This window comes from Aethalodelphis obliquidens, unplaced genomic scaffold, assembly GCF_003676395.1.
Source record: "Aethalodelphis obliquidens isolate GAN/ISIS:26980383/991018 unplaced genomic scaffold, ASM367639v1 scaffold63, whole genome shotgun sequence".
Taxonomy (NCBI): Eukaryota; Metazoa; Chordata; class Mammalia; order Artiodactyla; family Delphinidae; genus Aethalodelphis; species Aethalodelphis obliquidens.
This window is the reverse complement of record NW_020838007.1, coordinates 10,045,469-10,068,157: the sequence shown is the minus strand read 5'-3', so window position 1 is coordinate 10,068,157 and position 22,689 is coordinate 10,045,469. Positions and strand designations below refer to the sequence as shown.

Sequence of the window (22,689 nt, the reverse complement as noted above, 5' to 3'; positions counted from 1 at the left end):
AGCTGCTGTCAATCCATGGTTGAACTCATAAATGTCTAAAGAGACACATTCACTAAATTTGACTAAAACATGAGCGGAATGGTTCCGATATTTAACAGGCAGGCAGCAAGTTTGATGTTCTGCTGTCAAAGTAATGGAATCCCTATGGATATTCTCATCTAGATGAAAGGCCATCTTACTTTCCCGCAGAGTTGAGCTGGGAAAGTGGACCAAAGTTTGTCAGGACTTAGATTTTTCTCAAAAACAACCTTTGAATCTTTTCAAGAATATGAAGAATTCAGTTAAGAGCAGAGGAGATTTGGCTATAGAAAATGAAGGAGATAATTCTGGTCTGAAAAGGAATTAAGAAGAGTTGTCTCTAGTCAGCTGCCCCAACCCTAAACAAATCCTTAATGAGGACATAGAGGAATACTGGATTGCGTGGAATGGCATTTTAATAGTCCCTCCAGGCTTGCCACTACCCCCAGTAAGTGAATGGGTTAAAGTACGGCCCAGGGCTAAAATGAACTTTTGGGAAATTAACTCCAGCCCATAATAATAAAACTCCAGCAAATAATGATTTTAAAAAGAGATAAAATTTAAAAGTGGGAATTCATCTTCTCACACATTTCATAATCTGATGTGAGAATTTTCTCATATAATTTAGTCTTTTATATCTGCATTAATAGGACACTTTTATAAGTTTTATTCTTTGTCCTTCTCCATGGTGTGCGTGAGTGTGTGTGTGTGTGTGTGTGTGTGTGTGTGTGGTGTTTAAAAAAACTGGAGAGTGGGACAGAACAGAAGCAGACAGAAGTGAACAAATGTAATCGGCTGCGTGTAACGCTGAGGTCCCCTATGTGGAAGACAGGACCACTGGCTGACACACCAGCGGTCCTGGTGCTACATCAGGGCCTCCACTGGACCTCTCCCAACTCACCCTTCATAACCAGGGCGTTCATTATGAGATACTAGGGTTAGGTTTACACGTTGTGGCTGCAAAACAGAGTCACACTCTCTCGCCAAAACATGGTAGCCATTCATTATTTTTTTCATCTATAAACCAGGTACTAGGCTATTGACATATATAGAGAAAATAAAGTTCCAATTTTGAAGGAGCCCACAATCTAATGCACAGTTCACAAACCTTGAATTTCATACTTGAATTACCCAAGGAGTTAAACAAACAAACAAAAATGAACCTATGCCCAGGCTCAGTCCTGGAGACTCCGATTTAATTGGTCTGGAGTAGTCTAGAATGGAGTCAGAATTTTCAAAAAGTTCCTGGCATGATTCTAATGCAATGTACTGTCAAGGTTGAAAACTACTTTGCTAATGGGTGAAAGAGAGCAGATAGTGAGCAAATATAAGTGAAGTTTTCTAAATTAGCCAGTTGAGCTAATCTTTAATAGTCAGCCTGGCTTCCTGCTTCAGAATCCTTCAAAGCTCCACCTCAAGGCCACTGAACCTTCTCAGCCCTACCAGGTTCTATAACCTATCAATTTTCAGAAACTGGGATTGGTTAGTAGGTTGTCAACTCAATCCCAGCTCATTATTCCTTCTGGAGCTCCGTTCTTCTAACCTGCCTTGCTCTTGGTGAGAAGTCCTAACTTCCAATAACTCAGTTCCTGCCCGGGACTCTGCCTGGGTCTGGGTTCTCCTGCCCCTCACCTCAGTTCTCCTGCCTGCTGCTGGGTCTCTGGTAAGAACACCTGCAGCCTGTTCTGCCAGTTCTTTGTTGCCCTCCAGATCACCTGCCACACCTTGGCAGGTCTCTCTCTTGCCTCCCGTCTGATCTGGTTCACTTTGCCTCCACCTACAGCCCAGACCTGATACAATCAACATAGATACTGTTTGAAAAATATCAAATATCAAGACTAGAAGTGCCTCTCATGTACCAACAAATCTACTCTAAATATTTTCCAGCTTATTCTTCTTACAGGCTTGTTTAGCTACTAGATTTCTTGGTAGGGCACAGCACACTTAGTCCATTTTGATCCTCATTACCAGCACGATCAGACTTTGCAGTAGTGTCTGAGCTACATCTGCTGGCATTTTCGTCAACTTCAAAGGGAGACCAGTCACCCCACCAACCCCAGTGGATTAGGTTAACTTTTAACTGGAATTCAAATTGCACTTGAGGTATCTTGTTAGGTGTATTTGAGGTTTGCTGTTACATGATAAGCTTTATTCTCTATCTGAAATTTTAGTAATGTGTTCCAAAAGGAGTTGTTCTTCTGAAATAGCAATCCTAGTTTCACGTTCCAAACCTTGAAACTGATAACAGATCCCATCCCCCCCCAACCCCGGCCCCAAACATTTTAGCATAAAATAAAAACATGATTAAAAGTAATATATTGGTATTTAATAAAGTTAATAAATACAGACAACCTTAGGCTACATACAAGTTTTTACAGGGATTTTTGAAGCCTTAACACCTGTTTACAGCCTATTCATCTATGGGAAATATCTTGTGAACCTCTAAGCTCTCATCATGCCGTGCTGTAAACTGTTTTTCCACCAGCTCACAAGCCCAGTGGGTGGTGACAACGTCACATTACTCTACTTGTGGTGCCCACACAGCACCTGGCATGAAGCAGGTGTTCAGGAAACACATAGTGCAGGAATGAATGTGTCTGTTGCATATGGAACCAGCCTCAGTGTCCTGGGTTTGGGCTCCTTCATGGCGATGCTTAAAGTCAAGCATCTTGACTCTGTGCCTCCTGGGATTTTTTCCTAGGCTTGAGCCAGTGGTTCCTGAGCGGGTTAATCTGCTGCTGTTTAGTCTGCAGCTACTGCTTGTAGTTATATTCTGGGAATGGAACGGCCACAGAATGACTTTGGGTGCCTTGTTCCAAACGAGTGAAACAAAACTCTCCCCCAGGAGCTCACCAGCAGACTCCTTTCTGATGGTAAAGTTTCCACCGTGGTGGCTTTACTAACATCCTGACTGGCCACCTGCCATTCCAAGGGTTATTGATGAGAAAACAGGAAATCAATTTAAGCTTTCTTTAGTCAATCAGATTTGGGTTCCACTGCTTAAAGGGTGCTTTTAACCTATCAATGACTAGATCGTTTATTTGTGTAATAATCTAAATGTTCTTACAAGGGCAGCCTCACAGTTGGGCTCTTCTGCATGTCTATTGGCACCCTAGATATCTGCACAGTTGGCACCTGAAGGGTCTGATTTCTATAGGAATGTGTGTCCTCATGTCTTCGTGTGTCACCTTTTACCTGGCATTTGGGCTCCTAGCATTTTTCTATTTTCTCATGAAGTTTTGCAAAGAGTACTTATATGAGGTATGGCACTCTGTCCAGACACACCTACCACACTTTGGTACAAGAAGGTCACTTCTGTCGTACCCGGTGCTAGAGGGTAGTTACAGGAGTAGATGAAAGCAGTTTATGAAGTAATAGGATCAAAGGGGCAGGTACTTCCTCAAAGGATACATTAGATATTCTTTTCAAGCATCATTAAGTGAGAGCAGAGTTTTCTATGTTTACATTCTTTTCTCATCCTAAAAACAAATATTACATTATATATCTGCTCTTTATTTCAGTCTGAAAATAGGAATGGATTAAAGTGAGAGTGCTTGGACTAGAATGAATATAAACTTGAAATAACTGGTTAATACTTTTTTTAAATCTTTTTTCATTTCCAGTGATTTCTTTCATGTAACCTTAATGAACTGAAATTTATAACTTTGAAAAGGAGATTAAATGGCAAAATAAGTATTATATAATGATCTGAAACTACTTGCACAGTGAACACTATAAACTTTGTTCACATAACAAAGGGAAAGGCTGTCTTTCCTAGTCCAATCATGGCATCTTGAAACTGGGAAGTGAGGCTGCCTCAACTCCACAGATCATTCAATTAGGACCGCTGTTAGTTTAATCCAGGGGTCAGCAAACTATGGCTTGTGGGCTAAATCTGGCCCATTGCCTCTTTTCGTATGGCCTGCAAGCTAAGAATGGTTTTTACGTTTTTAAACAGCTTTTACAAATAAAAAGAAGAGGGCTTCCCTGGTGGCGCAGTGGTTGAGAGTCCGCCTGCCGATGCAGGGGACATGGGTTCGTGCCCCGGTCCGGGAAGATCCCACATGCCGCGGAGCGGCTGGGCCCGTGAGCCATGGCCGCTGAACCTGCGCGTCCGGAGCCTGTGCTCCGCAGCGGGAGAGGCCACAGCAGTGAGAGGCCTGTGTACCACAAAAAAAAAATAATAATAATAAAAAAATAAAAAGAAGATTAATATTTCAAGACCTGAAAACTAGTTATAATTCAAATTTCATAGTGCATGTAATGTATCATATTACATAATGCATGTATCAAGCACAATAAAGTTTTATTGGCACATAGTCATGCTCACTAATTTATGTATTGTCTGTGGCTGCTTTTGTGCCACAGCAGAGTTGAGGATTGTTACAGGGACCATATAACCATAGAGTTGAAAATATTTACTATCTGGCCCTTCACAGAAAAAGTTTTCTGTCCCCTGGTTTAATTTAGTAGCTACAATTATATAAATCCTACTTTTGTTTAAGGATCATGCTTGCTACCTGGGCTGTTCCAGCTTCCTGTGTGATGGGAAAATATTCTTGTGGGAATTAATGGCCATAGTATAATAGGAATAACGTCCCAGGAATGTATGCTTTAAACAGTTGGTCCAGGAAGCATAATTTGATCAAGAACTTCCCTGTTTTTAAGTATGAACCAGAGTAGCCCTGGACCACTACAAACGTGGCTCACCCCTGCCCTAAGGTCCTGTGACGGGGTAAATGATTGTCAAGTCCTACGCTCATTCTTATCAATCATTCGGCTAGCATACAGTGATGATTTTGAAAATGAGGAAAAGCATAGAAGTAAGGTTGAATGTTACTTTGGTATCTTACACAGATGAGACTAACGAAAAAGTAAAAGCCTACCTGGACGGGTTTCTGCCACAACAGGCCCAGCAAGGTCAGACGGCTTCCCGACACCTGCCTGGTTTACGGCTCGGACTCGGAACACATAGCTGACACCCTCTTTGAGGCCTTGCACCTGGAAGAAGCAGGTATAGAAGTGATGGGTGCTTTGTGTCATTTGAACAGAAGCGTCCTTCCTCTGTGGTGGCAATTCAATTATACAGCACAAAGGGCACAGGACTTGGGTTCTGAACGTCATTCTGTCAAAGACTGTGTGTGGCTTCAGCTAAGACTTTCTTCTCTCTGGACCATGTGTAAGTAGAGATTTCCAAGATCCCTTGAAACTCAGATGCTGTTTATTTTTTAGATAATTTAATGGCCACCAGCATCAGAAACAGAAGACTAATACAGGTATGCTTTAAAGGAGTTAGCCACCTTATTCTTTGGTCAAAAGACAAATTACAAAGTGCTCAGGAGAGCTTATATGCTGCCCTTTTTTTTCCTGATCCTTTTGAGACGTTCCATGAATAATTTCAGATAAAATTTCTGACAAGAGAGGGGAATTACAAGCACGGATCACAGATCATGGATCACTTTCCGTTTAAAAGCATGTTAAAGCACTAGAACAAAAACAAACAAAAATTGTCCCTATAAATATAATACAGCTATTTCTCACTAAACAGACAAGCAGGGACTTCCCTGGTGGCACAGTGGTTGGGAATCCGCCTGCCAATGCAGGGGACGTGGGTTTGAGCCCTGGTCCGGGAGGATCCCACATGCCATGGGGCAACTGAGCCCATGCTCCACAACTACTGAGCCTGCACTCTGGAGCCCACAAGCCACAACTACTGAGCCTGCATGCCACAACTACTGAAGCCCATGCGCCTAGAGCCCGTGCTCTGCAACAAGAGAAGCCACCACAATGAGAAGCCTGCACACTGCAATGAAGAGTAGCCCCCGCTCACTGCAACTAGAGAAAGCCCACGTGCACCAATGAAGACCCAATGCAACCAAAAATAAATACGTAAATAAATAAATTTTTTAAAACGATAAAATCTTAATAAATAAACAGACAAGCAATTAACATGATTGTGAATTTTAGTAATTTGTGAATAGTCAAATATATTCAAATTCCAAATCCTCACATTTTCAATCATCAAGAAGATGTTTGCTGAGGACCTATATCATATGTGTGCCACCAAGCTAGAGTTACAAGAGCACAAGAGAAGGAAAACACAGATACAATATGTTTTTATACAGCAGTCCCACTTCATAATTTTTTGTGACTTTCTTTGGGTTCAGCACAGTCTCATTAGTATTACAAATACTGTCAATATTTTACAAAAATTATCTTTTCCTTTTTAGAACATGTGACTTTTAAAAGCTGTATGTATCTTTTTTTTTAAAGCTATATGTATTTTAAGAAGGAGTTTATTACACACAAAGGGCACAATTTTTTCCCATAGTGTTGTGATGGAGATTAACAGCCAAAATGGGGTTTAAATCAAACAAAGCTAGAATATACTTATTCAACTAAGCGAAGTGTTTGTGACCATGTATTTAGATGAGCTATGTATTAAATTGTTGGGTTTTTAATCTAATTATTTAATTGTATTGTGTTTATGGTAACAGAATGTCACTACTTATATAGTGATAGCTTTCACTGGAGCTAATGGATTTTTGAAATGAATTTTAATCCGTAAATGAATTTAGGCACGGGCTAAACGCATAAGAGTTTGATGTATTTAAATTCTATACTTAGAAATAAAGCCAGGCAACTGTGGATCTACAGAAAGGAACAGAAACATTTCCTTGTCGTGATAAAAATAGACCAGTTGCCAGGTACCTGCCACATCTGCACCTGCCACTTAGGTACTATGTGGCCGTGAGTCAGATTTCTGCCAACACGGCACAAGAAGTGAATCCACTTCCTAGTGTCTAGTCACTGAGGTGACAGGCACACCCCTCCACTCTTCCATCACCGCAGGGGCAATGACTGCTGGCTTAAAGCACTAGAGATGCATAATCTATATCCCCCACCCCTTCCAATTATTCAGTCCCTCTCACCACATTGTCTCAGCAGATTGTAATTACCAATCAAGAAGGAAGCATGAGCTCTGTTGGTTAAACCTTTTAGTGGATAGTAATGCATCTTTCACTTTCTAGGAACCCCTAGACACTCAGTGCTAATGTGAATGGGGGTGCTTCTGGCAGAAACCGGTTAGGCCATTATGTTCCAGTGCCATGGTGCTAGAATCTCCTGTTCCTGGAGCTATATGTCCTTTCCTCACTTAAATTTGACAGATTAAACTTTTTAACATGCACATTTTTCCTCCATTTCAGGGCTGAAACTTTTCTGAATATGAAACATCTGGAAAAGTGACTCCACATCAAAATGGGTATGGGAACTATAGGACATCTCTACTTTTCTTCTTTATGCCTTTACTGCTTGAATTTGTCATCATAAGCATGCATCTGTTTTATAATCAGAAAAATCAGTAATTCTATTTTTGCTTTAAAAATTGTGGCCAAACTCTAAGGTCATTTCCTTACAGAAAGTTCGTCTCCTGGTTTGTGAGGGGCACTCAACCTCAGTCTCTCTCTTTCCCCTAAATTTGCCTTTCTTCTTCTTCTTTTTTAAAAAACTGAGTGACATTAACCATTCTTTGATGTGTTTAAACTCCATTATTTTCTCTTCCTACTCATTTTTCCTGGGCTCTTGGTCCCCTTTGCTTGGCTTCTCACTCTCACGTGGTTTCCCGTGAGTCGGGCTCCTGGGATCCTGTGCTATGGCAGATGGAGGATTTGGAAGTCATGCTGGCCATAAGCACACACCACCATCATCTAGGATGTGTCCGACCTTTGTTTTACATTGGCCTTTGGGGATATCTTTGTATCTAGAGGCCTCCTGACTTCTCTGGACAGCCAAACAGCACCCTAGGCTCCAGACCTTCCTTGACCTTTTCTCTTCCCCACGAAATGTGACCTTCCTTATCTCCTCATGGTATTGTAAGGGGCTGGAGAGCTTACTGGCACATGGGAAGCTGAGTTAATGGCATGTTGGATATAATGGTTTAAGGGTCATCTCTCCTGGAGGGTACATTTACATCTTTTTATAGGGACCCCAGAGAGTGGCTGCCCTAACCCCAGAGAGTGGCTGACAAATGGTATGGACTTTAGTGGCAGGTTGACAAGAGAAATCTCTTAAACCAGGTATGCTCTGAAAATCCTCCAAGGCCCACGCCCTGGGTGGTGGCATATTCTGCCAACAGATAAGACTGCACACTGAATGCACTGTGAAGCTTCCTGTTTGACTGTGGTCATACAGTCACACTTCATTGTACGTAACAAGAACTGGAGTCATATTCCCCACAGTTTCTGAGGCCTTGTTGTAGATTCAGGGTCTCCAGATGCCACTGCTGATAATAGGGGGAAACATTCTTTTGAGATTTCTATTTGGTACTAGTGAGAGAGTCAGTGGCTAGAGCAGAACAGTCTCTGGCAGATAGAGTTAGAAACTGGTTCAGTTGGAACACTCTAGAGGAACCTGGAAGGCAGTGACATGGAGAAGGGTGAGAACAAGGTCAAGAGTTGAGGCAACTCATTCCTCTGGTCCCTGAGAGCTCACGTGAGCACAGGGGTGAGGGGGCAGGGGAGGTAAGGCCGACCACGACTCAAAAGGATCAGCAGTGAAAGGCGTACAGGCATGAACTCTATGAAAATAACACCCTCAAATCAAAAACCACCGGCAAAAAGTTCGAGGTAGGAATGAGAAAGTCACCTTTTGGAGATGGTAACATCTTAAGACTGTGAGTAACAAAAATGTGAGGTGGGTAAGTGGAGGCGAGGAGGGACAGAAGAGGGAGGAGGGATCTTTCCTAAAGCCAGGCAAAGGGATTTGGGTCAAATTACAAGCAAATTGTTTTAAGTATCAGAAACATCCCCCAAACCTCACCGACTGCCAAATGGAATCCTACCAGGATCCCAACACATGACACAGACCAATGCTGAGATGCTCTGCTTTATCTCACTGACTTTAAAGTTAACTTCGTTAGAAGAACCGTTTTTCTTTAAAAAACAAAAGATTTTCTCAAACTGTGAGCATCCTCTCACCTTCAGGTATGTGTTTTTCAGAGCCGCCTCATTGAGTCCTCGCCACTGGTCCTCTTTGGCACTGGCCTCCTTCATGTCCACAAAGTAGCCAGTGACCGGAGTCCGTCCTGAGTGCATTGGAGGCTTCCACTGCAGAACCAGGGAGGTTTTTCTGACTTCACTGTACTTGAGACTGTGCGGTGGTCCTGAGAGGGAAAGAGAGACTGATGCGTAACAATCATAATGGAGATAAGAAAACGCCAATGTGTGTAAACCTAGAACCACATTTAAGGTCTTAAAGCTGAAGCTAATGCTGGTGTTCTTCTTTTGTAAAATCTACTACTCCCATGGAAACAGGTATTCCGTGCTCATTTCATATCAAGTTTCCTCAACAGCTCTGTATCAGCCTATTAAGACCCTTTACGGGCAGCAAGTGGTTAAGGCCAGTTCAAGGTGCCCTCCAGCAGCTGGATGAAGCCTTGCCCTCAGGCTGTCCTCAGGCCTGTGTTCCTCACCTTTTATCATAACAGTTTAATTTGGTTGCAGATTCAGTTTCAGATTATTTTTGGATGACAATCTGAAAATACCCCGCAATCTCAATTATGATGAAGAAAGCAACTCTCTTTGATGGCTTATGAATATAGAAAAATATATATATTGCAAAATATATATCCCTCCCTCACTGGAGGGATATCTTTCTCGTAAAGCATATATCCCATATAGGGGTAAAAACAAACTACAATTGTGGTTACAAAGAACTTTCACCAAAACAAATACAATCAATCCCATGGGCCCTGAATCTATGCTAAACCCTATCAGGTATTTTACATTCTTTTATCTCACCCATCCCTAAAACAATTAACAGAAAGCTCAGAGACACCAAGGAACTTGATCAACCTGTTCAGGAAGGAAGCCAAATACTTCCTGTGTGTGCTCTTTGAACTCTTGGGCGAGTCCCATCTACTCACTGATGGCCTGCATCTTTGCATGACTACCAGCTGCTATGAAGGTGATATAGTTATTTTCTTTCTTTTTTTTTTTAAAGGATATAGTCAGATTTGCACTTTATTTATTTATTTAAATTTATTTATTGGCTGCGTTGGGTCCTCGTTGCTGTGCGTGGGCTTTCTCTAGTTGCGGCGAGCGGGGGCTACTCTTTGTTGCGGTGTTCAGGCTTCTCATTGCGGTGGCTTCTCTTTGTTATGGAGCACAGGCTCTAGGCACGCGGGCTGCAGTAGTTGTGGCTCGCAGGCTCTAGAGCGCAGGTTCAGTAGTTGTGGCACACAGGCTTACTTGCTCTGCGGCATATGGCATCTTCCCGGACCAGGGCTTGAACCCGTGTCTCCTGCATTGGCAGGTGGATTCTTAACCACTGCACCACTAGGGAAGTCCCTTTATTTTCTTTTCTCTTTCCTCTTTTTTTTTTTTTTTTAATAACAACTGGTTTCTAACCAACCAATCAAAAGCACCTGAACTGACTCACAGTGGCCTGAGAGCCAACTACAATCGCAGACTCCATCATGCTATGCTTTGGCATTTTGCAATTGATCACTGTGTTTTTTGGGCCCTTTTCCTCAGCTTAATGGTCACTGGCAATGAGTCATCCTTGTCTCCTGATGATGCCTTCTGTGGAAATAGGTTTAAATAACACCAGTACCTTACCCTGGTGTGGAGTGCTCTGTTTTGCAAAGGGCTTTTATGACCATTGTCCTGTGTCATCCTTAGGAGCCAGAGAGGCATCCCAACAGGTAGCACCAGCCCTTTCTTCCAGAGAAGGACCACTGTGCTGCTGCTTCCTACCCCCTCGTGTCTTGGAATGAGCAGACCTAGTTTCCAACCCTAACTGCCACTTATTCCCTGTGTGGCCTCCTGGGTATCATTTAACCTGAGTCTGTTTCTTCATCCGACAAAATGTCCTAAATGCTCTCACCTATCATAAAGCTTTCTTGACTCATGGCTTTCCCAACACTTCTCAGTGAGTCAAGGGTGAATCTGGGAAAAGAGAGGCCGTGGGCATGGATGACTGCCCCGTTCACTTTTCCTCTGAGTTGGGAGCACTCACCCTGCAACCTCTTTTGCTAACTATATCTCTGTCTATCAAACCATTTTCCACAGGTCTGCTCAGAATTTCTTGGTCTGTCGTCATTCACATTTTAACTTTATTCAGGAACTGCAGTAATTTAAAAACAGACCCACTTTTGCGTAGGTGGCAGAAAGAACTTAAGAAATATCGCCAGCTTCAAGAAGGCGAAAGGAAAGCCACTGTGTTTGCCTCTTGTATTAACTGAAAGAGAGTGAACTCTTGAACTTCTCTTGAGTTTCTCTTGCAATCTTTTTATTCACACCTGATAGAGATGTGATGTAGATGGACGCTCACTAAGTGAAGGCAACAAAGATGGTCCTCCAAATGCACTAAGGTTTCAAATAGAGGAAGTGGGTGGCACTGGGGGCATGGCTGGATCCACCCAGTGTGCCCAGTGTGGCCTGGTGTTCTAACGTGGTTGGAGCCAGTGCTGTAGCAGTTGTTATACAAGCTGAATACCCAACCCAAGTGGGAGAATTTAGTCATTCTGTGGCACTAAAGTATTTGGGTGTTTGAAGTTAGTGCCATTGGAAGCACAATAAAACCATCCACTAGGGACTTGCCTGGCAGTCCAGTGGTTAAGACTCCGCCTTCCAATGCAGGGGGCGCAGGTTCAATCCCTGGTCGGGGAATTAAGGCCCCCCATGCCGTGTGGTGAGGTCAAAAATTAAAAAACAAAAAGCAAACAAAAAAAACCCCATCCACTGACTATGTTGCTAGTCTGACTCTTAATGACTTAGTAAATTTGTTAGTATTCAGTCTTTACATTTGTTCACTGTTGTAACTGTGTAAGAGTTAAAAGCATAGGTAATTGTTTCTGGCTTCTCCCCACTTTCATCCCTGCCCCATCAACCACCCTCTATGACAACCTCCAAAGGAGAGCATTTCCAGTCCGGTTCCAGGATCTTTATTGTGATGCAGAGTTGAGAAAAAGCTGACATAGACAGAAAGGACTCAAGGGCTAAGTGGAGAGATATAAGAGGCAGGAGGCCAGAACTGAAGCCCTAGGCAGGCATGTTAGGTCCCCTGTATGTACAGTGAAGAGCTGGGAGCAAGGGAGGAGGAGACCACAGGAAGGAGGCCACAGAGGCTGGGGCTGAGGAGACAGGGGAGGGAGGCTGATAAATGAAATGCTCCAGAGCAGTGGGAGAATGCACAACTTGGGAGTGCCAGAGGACATTTTAAGAAATTTTGCTGGCGGATGTGAATTGGATGCCCTTTAATGGCCTTGAAGAAGACAAGCAAAGATTAGAATTCCTTTTAAATAATCAAGTGGCATTCAAACTGTGTGCTTCCGTCCATCCTACTCCATGCAGAGGCTGAGCTATGGGGACTCTAGGATTTATTTGGAATATAAGAAATTTATACTCAGTTTTATATTGGTACCTATTGTTTCATAGTACTGTAGAAATATTTAACGTAAACACAAGGGGCTGAGAGAATTTGTCTCCCTTAGAAGCTGTATATATGTACCACTTAAATTTAGTTCCAGGTTGTAGGTTCCATTGGAAGAAACTCTGAGCCTCAGTGCTGAGACATGGTCTTCCCGGTTTACCTGGAACAGCAATGGTCCACTCTTCACATTTGAAGCTTGCGCTTACTGCCGAGGGTGCTCCCAAGCCAGCGATGTTCATGGCTGCCACTTGGAACTGATATACCATGTTCTCCTTCAAGTTGCTAATCTGCAACATGGACAATATCATGGATAGTGAACATTTCAGGTTTGTTTTTCTAGTGGTTCAACGTTTTATTTATTTACCTCCTGTGTTGGACATACTCTAGGGTGACCCCCCAATGAGTCACACCCTTTTGTAATCTCCCCTTGCATTGGGGTGAAACCTGAGACTTGCTTCTAGCCAACAGAACATGGCAGGGGTATTGGAATATGAGTCCTGTGATTGTATTATATCATATGGCAAAGGAGGAGGGATATTTCAGATGTAATTAAGATCCCTAATCAGTTGATTTTGAGTTAATCAAAAGGGAGATAGATTATCCTGGGCACACCTGACTATGATGTTGTGATTTATAATAAGACATATATATTTGGTTTTTGTCCCCATTCCTGGCACAGAGCTCCTAAAACACTTGGAATTTCCTAAGTGATGAGAGTTATAAAGTATCTTTTGTTGTGTTAATGAGGTGACTTTTGGAAAGCACCTAAGGATGGGGACTGGTTGCCAAGGGAACAAATCATGTGATTAGAGGGTGGGAACTTTTGGCCTCATCCCAGACCTCTGGACCTCCGGGGAGGGAAGATGGGCTGGAGATTGAGTTCAATCACCAATGGCCAATGATTTAATCAAGCGAGTCCATGTAATGAAGCCTCCATAAAACCCCAAAAGAGCAGGGTTCAGACAGCTTCCAGGTTGGTGAACACATGGAGGTGCTGGGGCAGTGGTGGTCTGGAGAGAGGATGGAAGCTCCATGCCCATTCCCCATATCTTGACCTATCAATCTCTTCTATCTGGCTGTTCCTGATTTATACCTTTTATAATAAACTGATAATCTGGTAAGTAAAATGTTTCTCTGAGTTCTGTGAGCCACTCTAGTGAATTAATCAAACTCAAGGAGGAGGTTGTGGGAAATTGATTTGTAGTCTGTTGGTCAGAAGCACAGGTGACATCCTGGACTTTCAACTGGCATCTGAAGTGGGGGCAGGGTTATTCTTGAGGGACTGAACCCTTTACATGTGAGACCTGAGTCTATCTTCAGGGAGACAGTGTCAGAATTGAGTTAAATTGTAGGACACCCAGCTGGTGTCTGAGAAGTGTTGTGAGTGTGAAGTAGTGTAAGAGCAAAGGAGAAACACACAGGAGGGAAAGTGAGTTTTTCCAAAGGACTGACTTAATCAGATAGAAACTCTTAAAATGGGGTTTGGGCCCTGCCTAAAGAGAAACACTGTCATGATGGCCTTGAAGAAGCAAATACTGTTTTTCAAACTGCTTAGCCACTCACATTTGGAGAAGGACAGCCTCTAGGAGCTGAGGGTCTCAGACCTACAGCTGCAAGGAACTGAATTTTGCCAACAACAGTGAGCTTAGAAGAGGAACTCGAGTTCCAGATGAGAACGCAGTCCAGCTGAAACCTGGTTGCAGCCTTGTGAGACCCTGAGCTGAAGACCCAGCTAAGCCGTGCCTAGACTTCTGACTCAAGGAAACTGTGATACCACAAACAGGGACAGTTTGTGGTAGTTTGTTACACAGCAACAGAAAACGAATGCATGTACAGATGAAAATTAAATGAATTCTAATCTTGGAATCAAAATACTCAAATTCTTGTAATATTTCTGCTCTTTACTGAGTGATCTCATATTTTCTATATCCCTCAGTATGAACTGGGTTGTTGTGGGGGTAAATATATGTAGTAAAATAATAAATGTGAAAACATTTGCAAAATAGAAATGATGGAATGTATTAATGTGAAAATAATCCATGAACTAGGCTTTAAAAGAGGAGACAATGAGTAGAAGGACGTGCTCTCACTCCCTCTTGCAAGAACACCAGAATGACAACTAACTGCTGAACAATCATTGACAGGAAGACACTGGAACTCACTGAAAAGATACCCCATATCCAAAGACAAAGGAGAAGCCACAGTGAGACGGTAGGAGGGGCACAATCACAATAAAATCAAATCCCATAACTGCTGGGTGGGTGACTCACAAACTGGAGAACACTTATACCACAGAAGTCCACCCACTGGAGTGAAGGTTCTGAGCCCCACGTCAGGCTTCCCAATCTGGGGGTCCGGCAACGGGAGGAGGAATTCCTAGAGAATCAGACTTTGAAGGCACGTGGGATTTGATTGCAGGACGTCAACAGGACTTGCGGAAACAGAGACTCCACTCTTGGAGGGCAAACACAAAGTAGTGTGCGCATCGGGACCCAGGGGAAGGAGCAGTGAGCCCATAGGAGACTGAACCAGACCTACCTGCTAGAGTTGGAGGGTCTCCTGCATAGGCGGAGTGTGGCTATGTGTCACCGTGAGGACAAGGACACTGGCAGCAGAAGTTCTGGGATGTACTCCTTGGTGTAAGCCCTCCCAGAGTCTGCCATTGGCCCCACCAAAGAGCCTGGGTAGGCTCCAGTGTTGGGAGCCTCAGGCCAAACAACCAACAGGGAGGGAACCCAGCCCCATCCAACAGCAGAGAAGTGGATTAAAGTTTTACTGAGCTCTGCCCACCAAAGCAACAGCCAGCTCTACCCACCACCAGTCCTGGCCATCAGGAAACTTGCACAAGCCTCTTAGATAGCCTCATCCACCAGAGGGCAGACAGCAGAAGCAAGAAGAACTACAATCCTGCAGCCTGTGGAACAAAAACCACATTCACAGAAAGATAAACAAGATGAAAAAGGCAGAGGTCTATGCACCAGATGAAGGAACAAGATAAAACCACAGAAAAACAACTAAATGAAATGGAGATAGGCAACCTTCCAGAAAAAGAATTCAGAATAATGATAGTGAAGATGATCCAGGACCTTGTAAAAAGAATGGAGGCAAAGTTCAAGAAGATGCAAGCAATGTTTAAGACCTAGAAGAATTAAAGAACAAACAAACAGAGATGAACAACACAATAACTGAAATGAAAAGTACACTAGAAGGAATCAATAGCAGAATAACTGAGGCAGAAGAACGGATAAGTGACCTGGAAGACAGAATGGTGGAATTCACTGCTGTGGAACAGAATAAAGAAAAAAGAATGAAAAGAAATGAAGACAGCCTAAGAGACCTCTGGGACAACATTAAACAAAACAACATTTGCATTATAGGGGTCCCAGAAGGAGAAGAGAGAGAGAAAGGACCCGAGAAAATATTTGAAGAGATTATAGTCAAAAATTTCCATAACATGGGAAAGGAAATAGTCAACCAAGTCCAGGAAGTGCAGACAGTCCCATAGAGGATAAACCCAAGGAGAACCACGCCGAGACACATAGTAATCAAACTGGCAAAAATTAAAGACAAAGAAAAATTATTGAAAGCAGCAAGGGAAAAACAACAAATAACATACAAGGGAACTCCCATAAGGTTAACAGCTGATTTCTCAGCAGAAACTCTACAAGTCAGAAAGGAGTAACATGATATACTTAAAGTGATGAAAGAGACGAACCTACAACCAAGATTACTCTACCCGGCAAGGATCTCATTCAGATTCGATGGAGAAATCAAAAGCTTTACAGACAAGCAAAAGCTAAGAGAATTCAGCACCACCAAACCAGCTCTACAACAAATGCTAAAGGAACTTCTCTAAGTGAGAAACACAAGAGAAGAAAAGGAACTGCAAAAACAAACCCAAAACAATTAATAAAATTGTAATAGGAACATACATATCGATAATTACCTTAAACGTGAATGGATTAAATGCTCCAACCAAAAGACACAGGCTTGCTGAATGGAAACAAAAACAAGACCCATACATATGCTGTCTACAAGAGACCCACTTCAGACCTAGGGACACATTCAGACTAAAAGTGAGGGAATGGAAAAAGATATTCCATGAAAATGGAAATCAAAAGAAAGCTGGAGTAGCAATGCTCATATCAGATAAAATAGACTTTAAAATAAAGAATGTTACAAGAGACAAGGAAGGACACTACATAATGATCAAGGAATCAATTCAAGAAGAAGATATAACAATTATAAATATATATGCACCCAACATAGGAGCACCTCAATACATAAGACAACTGCTAACAGCTACAAAAGAGGAAACTGGGCTTCCCTGGTGGCGCAGTGGTTAAGAATCTGCCTGCCAATGCAGGGACGCAGGTTCGTGCCCCGGTCCAGGAAGATCCCACATGCTGCAGAGCGGCTGGGCCCATGAGCCGTGGCCTCTGAGCCTGCGCGTCCGGAGCCTGTGCTCTGCAATGGGAGAGGCCGCATCAGTGAGAGGCCTGCGTACCGCAAAAAAAAAAAAAAAAAAAAAAGAGGAAATTGACACTAATACAATAATAGTGGGGGACTTTAACACCTCACTTACACCAATGGACAGATCATCCAAAATGAAAATTAATAAGGAAACACGAGCTTTAAATGACACAATAGACCAGATAGATTTAATTGACATTTATAGGACATTCCATCCAAAAACAGCAGATTATACTTTCTTCTCAAGTGTGCACAGAACATTCTCCAGGATGGATCACATTTGGGTCACAAATCAAGCCTCAGTAAATTTAAGAAAACTGAAATCATATCAAGCATCTTTTTTGACCACAGCGCTATGAGATTAGAATTCAATTACAGGGAAAAAAAACACGGACACATGGAGGCTAAACAGTATTTAACTAAATAACCAAGAGATCACTGAAGAAATCAAAGAGGAAATCAAAAAATACCTAGAGACAAATGATAATGAAAACACAACGATCCAAAACCTATGAGATTCAGCAAAAGCAGTTCTAAGAGGGAAGTTTATAGCTATACAAGCCTACCTCAAGAGACAAGAAAAATCTCAAATAAACAATCTAACCTTACACCTAAAGGAACTAGAGAAAGAAGAACAAACAAAACCAAAAGTTAGGAGAAGGAAAGAAATCATAAAGATCAGAGCAGAAATAAATGAAATAGAAACAAAGAAAACAAGAGCAAAGATCAATAAAACTAAAAGCTGGTTCTTTGAGAAGATAAACAAAATTGATAAACCACTAGCCAGATGCATCAAGAAAAAGAGGGAGAGGACTCAAACCAATAAAATTAGAAATGAAAAAGGAGAAGTTACAACAGACACCACAGAAATACAAAGCATCCTAAGAGACTACTACAAACAACTCTATGCCAATAAAATAGACAACCTGGAAGAAATGGACAAATTCTTAGAAAGGTATAACATTCCAAGACTGAACCAGGAAGAAACAGAAAATATGAACAGACCAATCACAAGTAATGAAATTGAAACTGTGATTAAAAATCTTCCAACAGGGCTTCGCTGGTGGTGCAGTGGTTGAGAGTCCGCCTGTCGATTCAGGGGACACGGGTTCGTACCCCGGTCCGGGAAGATCCCACATGCCACACAGCGGATAGGCCTGTGAGCCATGGCTGCTGGGTCTGCGTGTCCGGAGTCTGTGCTCCACAACGGGAGAGGTCACAACAGTGAGAGGCCCGCGAACCGCAAAAAAAAAAAAAAAAAGATTTTCCAACAAACAAAAGTCCAGGACCAGATGGCTTCACAGGTGAATTCTATCAAACATTTAGAGAAGAGCTAACACCCATCCTTCTCAAACTCTTCCAAAAAATTGCAGAGGCGGGAACACTCCCAAACTCATTCTATGAGGCCACCATCACCCTGATACCAAAACCAGATAAAGATACTACAAAAAAAGAAAATTACAGAAAATTCACTGATGAATATAGATGCAAGAACCCTCAACAAAATACTTGCAAACAGAATCCAACAACACATTAAAAGGATCATACACCATGATCAAGTGGGATTTATCCCAGGGATGCAAGGATTCTTCAACATATGCAAATCAATCAATGTGATACACCATATTAACAAACTGAAGAATAAAAACCATATGATCATCTCAATAAATGCAGAAAAACGTTTTGACAAAATTCAACATCCATTTATGATAAAAACTCTCCAGAAAGTGGGCATAGAGGGAACCTACCTCAACATAATAAAGGCCATATATGACAAACCCACAGCAAACATCATTCTCAGTGGTGCAAAACTGAAAACATTTCCTCTAAGATCAGGAACAAGACAAGGATGTCCACTCTCGCCACTATTATTCAATACAGTTTTGGAAGTCCTAGCCACGGCAATCAGAGAAGAAAAAGAAATAAAAGGAATACAGATTGGAAAAGAAATAAAACAGTCACTGTTTGCAGATGACATGATACTATACATAGAGAATCCTAAAGATGCCACCAGAAAACTACTAGAGCTAATCAATGAATTTGGTAAAGTAGCAGGATACAAAATTAATGCACAGGAATGTCTTGCATTCCTATACCCTAATGATGAAAAATCTGAAAGAGAAATTAAGGATACACTCCCATTTACCACTGCAACAAAAAGAATAAAATCCCTAGGAATAAACCTACCTAGGGAGACAAAAGACCTGTATGCAGAAAACTATATGACACTGTTGAAAGAAATTAAAGATGATACCAACAGATGGAGAGATACACCATATTCTTGGATTGGAAGAATCAATAGTGTGAAAATGACTATACTACCCAAAGCAATCTACAGATTCAATGCAATCCCTATCAAATCACCAATGGCATTTTTTACGGAACTAGAACAAAAAATCTTAAAATTTGTATGGAAACACAAAAGACCCCGAATAGCCAAAGCAGTCTTGAGGGAAAAAAACAGAGCTGGAGGAATCAGACTCCCTGACTTCAGACTATACTACAAAGCTACAGTAATCAAGAAAATATGGTACTGGCACAAAAACAGAAACATAGATCAATGGAACAGGATAAAAAGCCTGGAGATAAACCCATGCACCTATGGTCATCTAATCTATGACAAAGGAGGTAAGGATATACAGTGGAGAAGAGACAGTCTCTTCAATAAGTGGTGCTGGGAAAACTGGACAGCTACATGTAAAAGAATGAAATTAGAACACTCCCTAACACCATATACAAAAATAAACTCAAAATGGATTAAAGACCTAAATGTAAGACCAGACACTATAAAACTCTTAGAGGAAAACACAGGAAGAACACTTTTTGACATAAATCACAGTAAGATCTTTTTTGATCCATCTCCTAGAGTAATGGAAATAAAAACAAAAATAAACAAGTGGGACCTAATGAAACTTAAAAGCTTTTGCAAAGCAAAGGAAACTACAAACAAGACGAAAAGACAACCCTCAGAATGGGAGAAAATATTTGCAAACGAATCAACGGACAAATGGTTAATCTCCAAAATCTATAAACAGCTCATGCAGCTCAATATTAAAAAAACAAACAACCCAATCCAAAAGTGGGCAGAAGACCTAAATAGACATTTCTCCAAAGAAGACATACAGATGGCCAAGAAGCACATGAAAGGATGCTCAACATCACTAATTATTAGAGAAATGCAAATCAAAACTACAATGAGGTATCACCTCACACCAGTTAGAATGGGCATCATCAGAAAATCTACACACAACAAATGCTGGAGAAGGTGTGGAGAAAAGGGAACGCTCTTGCGCTGTTGGTGGGAATGTAAATTGATATAGCCACTATGGAGAACAGTATGGAGGTTCCTTAAAAAACGAAAAATAGAATTACCACATGACCCAGCAATCCCACTACTGGGCATATACCCAGAGAAAACCGTAATTCAAAAAGACACATGCACCCCAATGTTCACTGCAGCACTATTTACAATAGCCAGATCATGGAAGCAACCTAAATGCCCATCAACAGACGAATGGATAAGGAAGATGTGGTACATATACACAATGGACTATTGCTCAGCCATAAAAAGGAATGACGTTGGGTCATTTGTAGAGACGTGGCTGAATCTAGAGACTGTCATACAGAGTGAAGTAAGTCAGAAAGAGAAAAACAAATATCGCATATTAACGCATATATGTGGAACCTAGAAAAATGGTAAAGATGAAGCGGTTTGCAGGGCAGAAATTGAGACACAGATGTAGAGAACAAACGTATGGACACCAAGGGAGGAAGCAGTGGGGGTGGGGGTGGGATGAACTGGGAGACTGGGATTGACATGTATACACTAATATGTATAAAATGGTCAACTAATAAGAACCTGCTGTATGAAAAAATAAATAAAACAAAATTCAAAAAAAAATCCATGAACGATAAATAATCCTTTGAACATTAAAAATGCTTAATAAATGGAGGAACTGATGGAACCAGCTGAGTTAACAAACTTTACCTACTGTATGATTTAAGCCAAGACAAATCTGTATCCATGATCCAGTCTACACCTGATTTTATCATGAAGCTGGGTATCCATAAAGGGAAAAATAATTTGACCCTTATTTCACATCATACACAACATTTATAGGTGAATTAATAACTTAAACGTAAGTGGCAAACTGTAAAGCCTTTAGAATATAATCTATATAGCATGGTCCCAGCTGGGGCCATGGCTTTCAGGATTCCTGAACTAGAAGGCATTTCTTAAAAAAAAAAAAGGCACAGAAATCGCTAATGCAAAGCAAATGTTGGTAAATCTGACTACAATAAATTTGACAAGAAAACAGGTGTAGTTCACCATAAGGAGAGGAAAAGTCTAGCCAATGAGACGATATAGGCAACTTACATAGCCAACAAGGATTTATGCTCAAAATATTTAAAGAACTTCACAAGGCAATAAGAAAACCCATTAGAAAAATGGGCAAAAACCTTGTTAGGCATGCTATGAAAGATTTCAAAATGGACCATAAACACAGGAAAAGATGTTCAGACTCATTTGACACCCAGATTGTCGAAACAGGAAAAGTGTGAACACACCAAGTACTGGAAGGATGTGCAGCATTGGGAATTCTCATACTCTTCAGAAACACAGCAGAGAATTATGAGGTGAAGTTGGAGATAAACAAGACTCTCTGGCCTGTCAATTTCACTTGTGGGTAATAACCTAGAGAAACTAGTGCACATATGTGCCAGCAGGCATGTACAAAAATGTTCATAGCTAAATTGTTTGATATGGCTTACAATGCCCCATGTCAATCAATAATTGAATGGGAAGGTCTACTGTGAGATGGTCATGTAATGGAATACACAGCAATAAAGTCAGAGCTACTTGTACCAACATGGAAGAATCTTAAAAATAAAATTTTGGGGCTTCCCTGGTGGCGCAGTGGTTGAGAGTCCACCTGCCGATGCAGGTTGGGGCAGATCCCACATGCCGCGGAGCGGTTGGGCCTGTGAGCCGTGGCTGCTGGGCCTGCGTGTCCGGAGCCTGTGCTCCGCAACGGGAGAGGCCACAACAGTGGGAGGCCCGTGTACCGCAAAAATAAATAAAATAAAATTTTGTTTTATGTATTCTCAGTATGCGTGTGATATTTCATAAATATTAGATGTTAAGTTAAAAGAATGTGACATTCAGTTGGGGAAAGCACCATTCCCCGGGCCTCACCCTGCTCTTGCTCTCACAGCTTGGGGTTCTGTGAGGGAGGGGTGGTGACTTGGGTCTAGCTGACGATGCTGCAAAGAGGGGAGCCAGTAGCTATGGTAATAGTCAGACCCCTCAGGTGCTCTGAGGTGGGCCGAGCAGTGAAGGCCCACGTGTAGCAGGGAAACTCGTGGGTGGACACGTGAAGTGCCCCTTTGTGGCTATCAGAGCACTATGACAGGGGCCACTTTGCAGAGGGCAAGCTGAGTCTGGCCATCGGGTCCATGTCCCTTTATTCTTCGTGATTTGGACATTGAAAGTTAAAAATCCAGTCATTTGGATTCTGGGACTCTTAAAACTAGTCGCATATTGTTACAGATACTTTGTGAGTTAATTTTTGTAAAAAAACATAAGTTTTCATAAAAAGTATATATTCCATACCAAATATTTGAAGAAATTATGTTTATGTGTATAAATCAGAAAATATACTGCCTAGTTAGCCAAAATATTTCTATTCATCTTTGTATATTTGTCACAAAAGTCATGTCACTGCAGGCAAAGGACACTGGAGAAATGACAGGAATCATTGA

At 41.8% G+C, this 22,689-nt stretch overlaps 1 protein-coding gene across 1 annotated transcript in view; it reads right to left on the bottom strand.

Moving 5' to 3' along the window:
- The window catches only part of MYOM1 (myomesin 1), a 142,860-nt gene that overhangs the window by 34,801 nt on the left and 85,370 nt on the right, over positions 1-22,689 (bottom strand). Inside the window, exons 19-21 of the mRNA XM_027088567.1 lie at positions 12,614-12,740; positions 8,997-9,181; positions 4,905-5,019 (exon numbers count right to left, since the gene is read on the bottom strand). Of these exons, the coding sequence (XP_026944368.1) occupies positions 4,905-5,019; positions 8,997-9,181; positions 12,614-12,740 (427 nt within the window). The remainder of the gene's footprint in view (positions 1-4,904; positions 5,020-8,996; positions 9,182-12,613; positions 12,741-22,689) is intronic.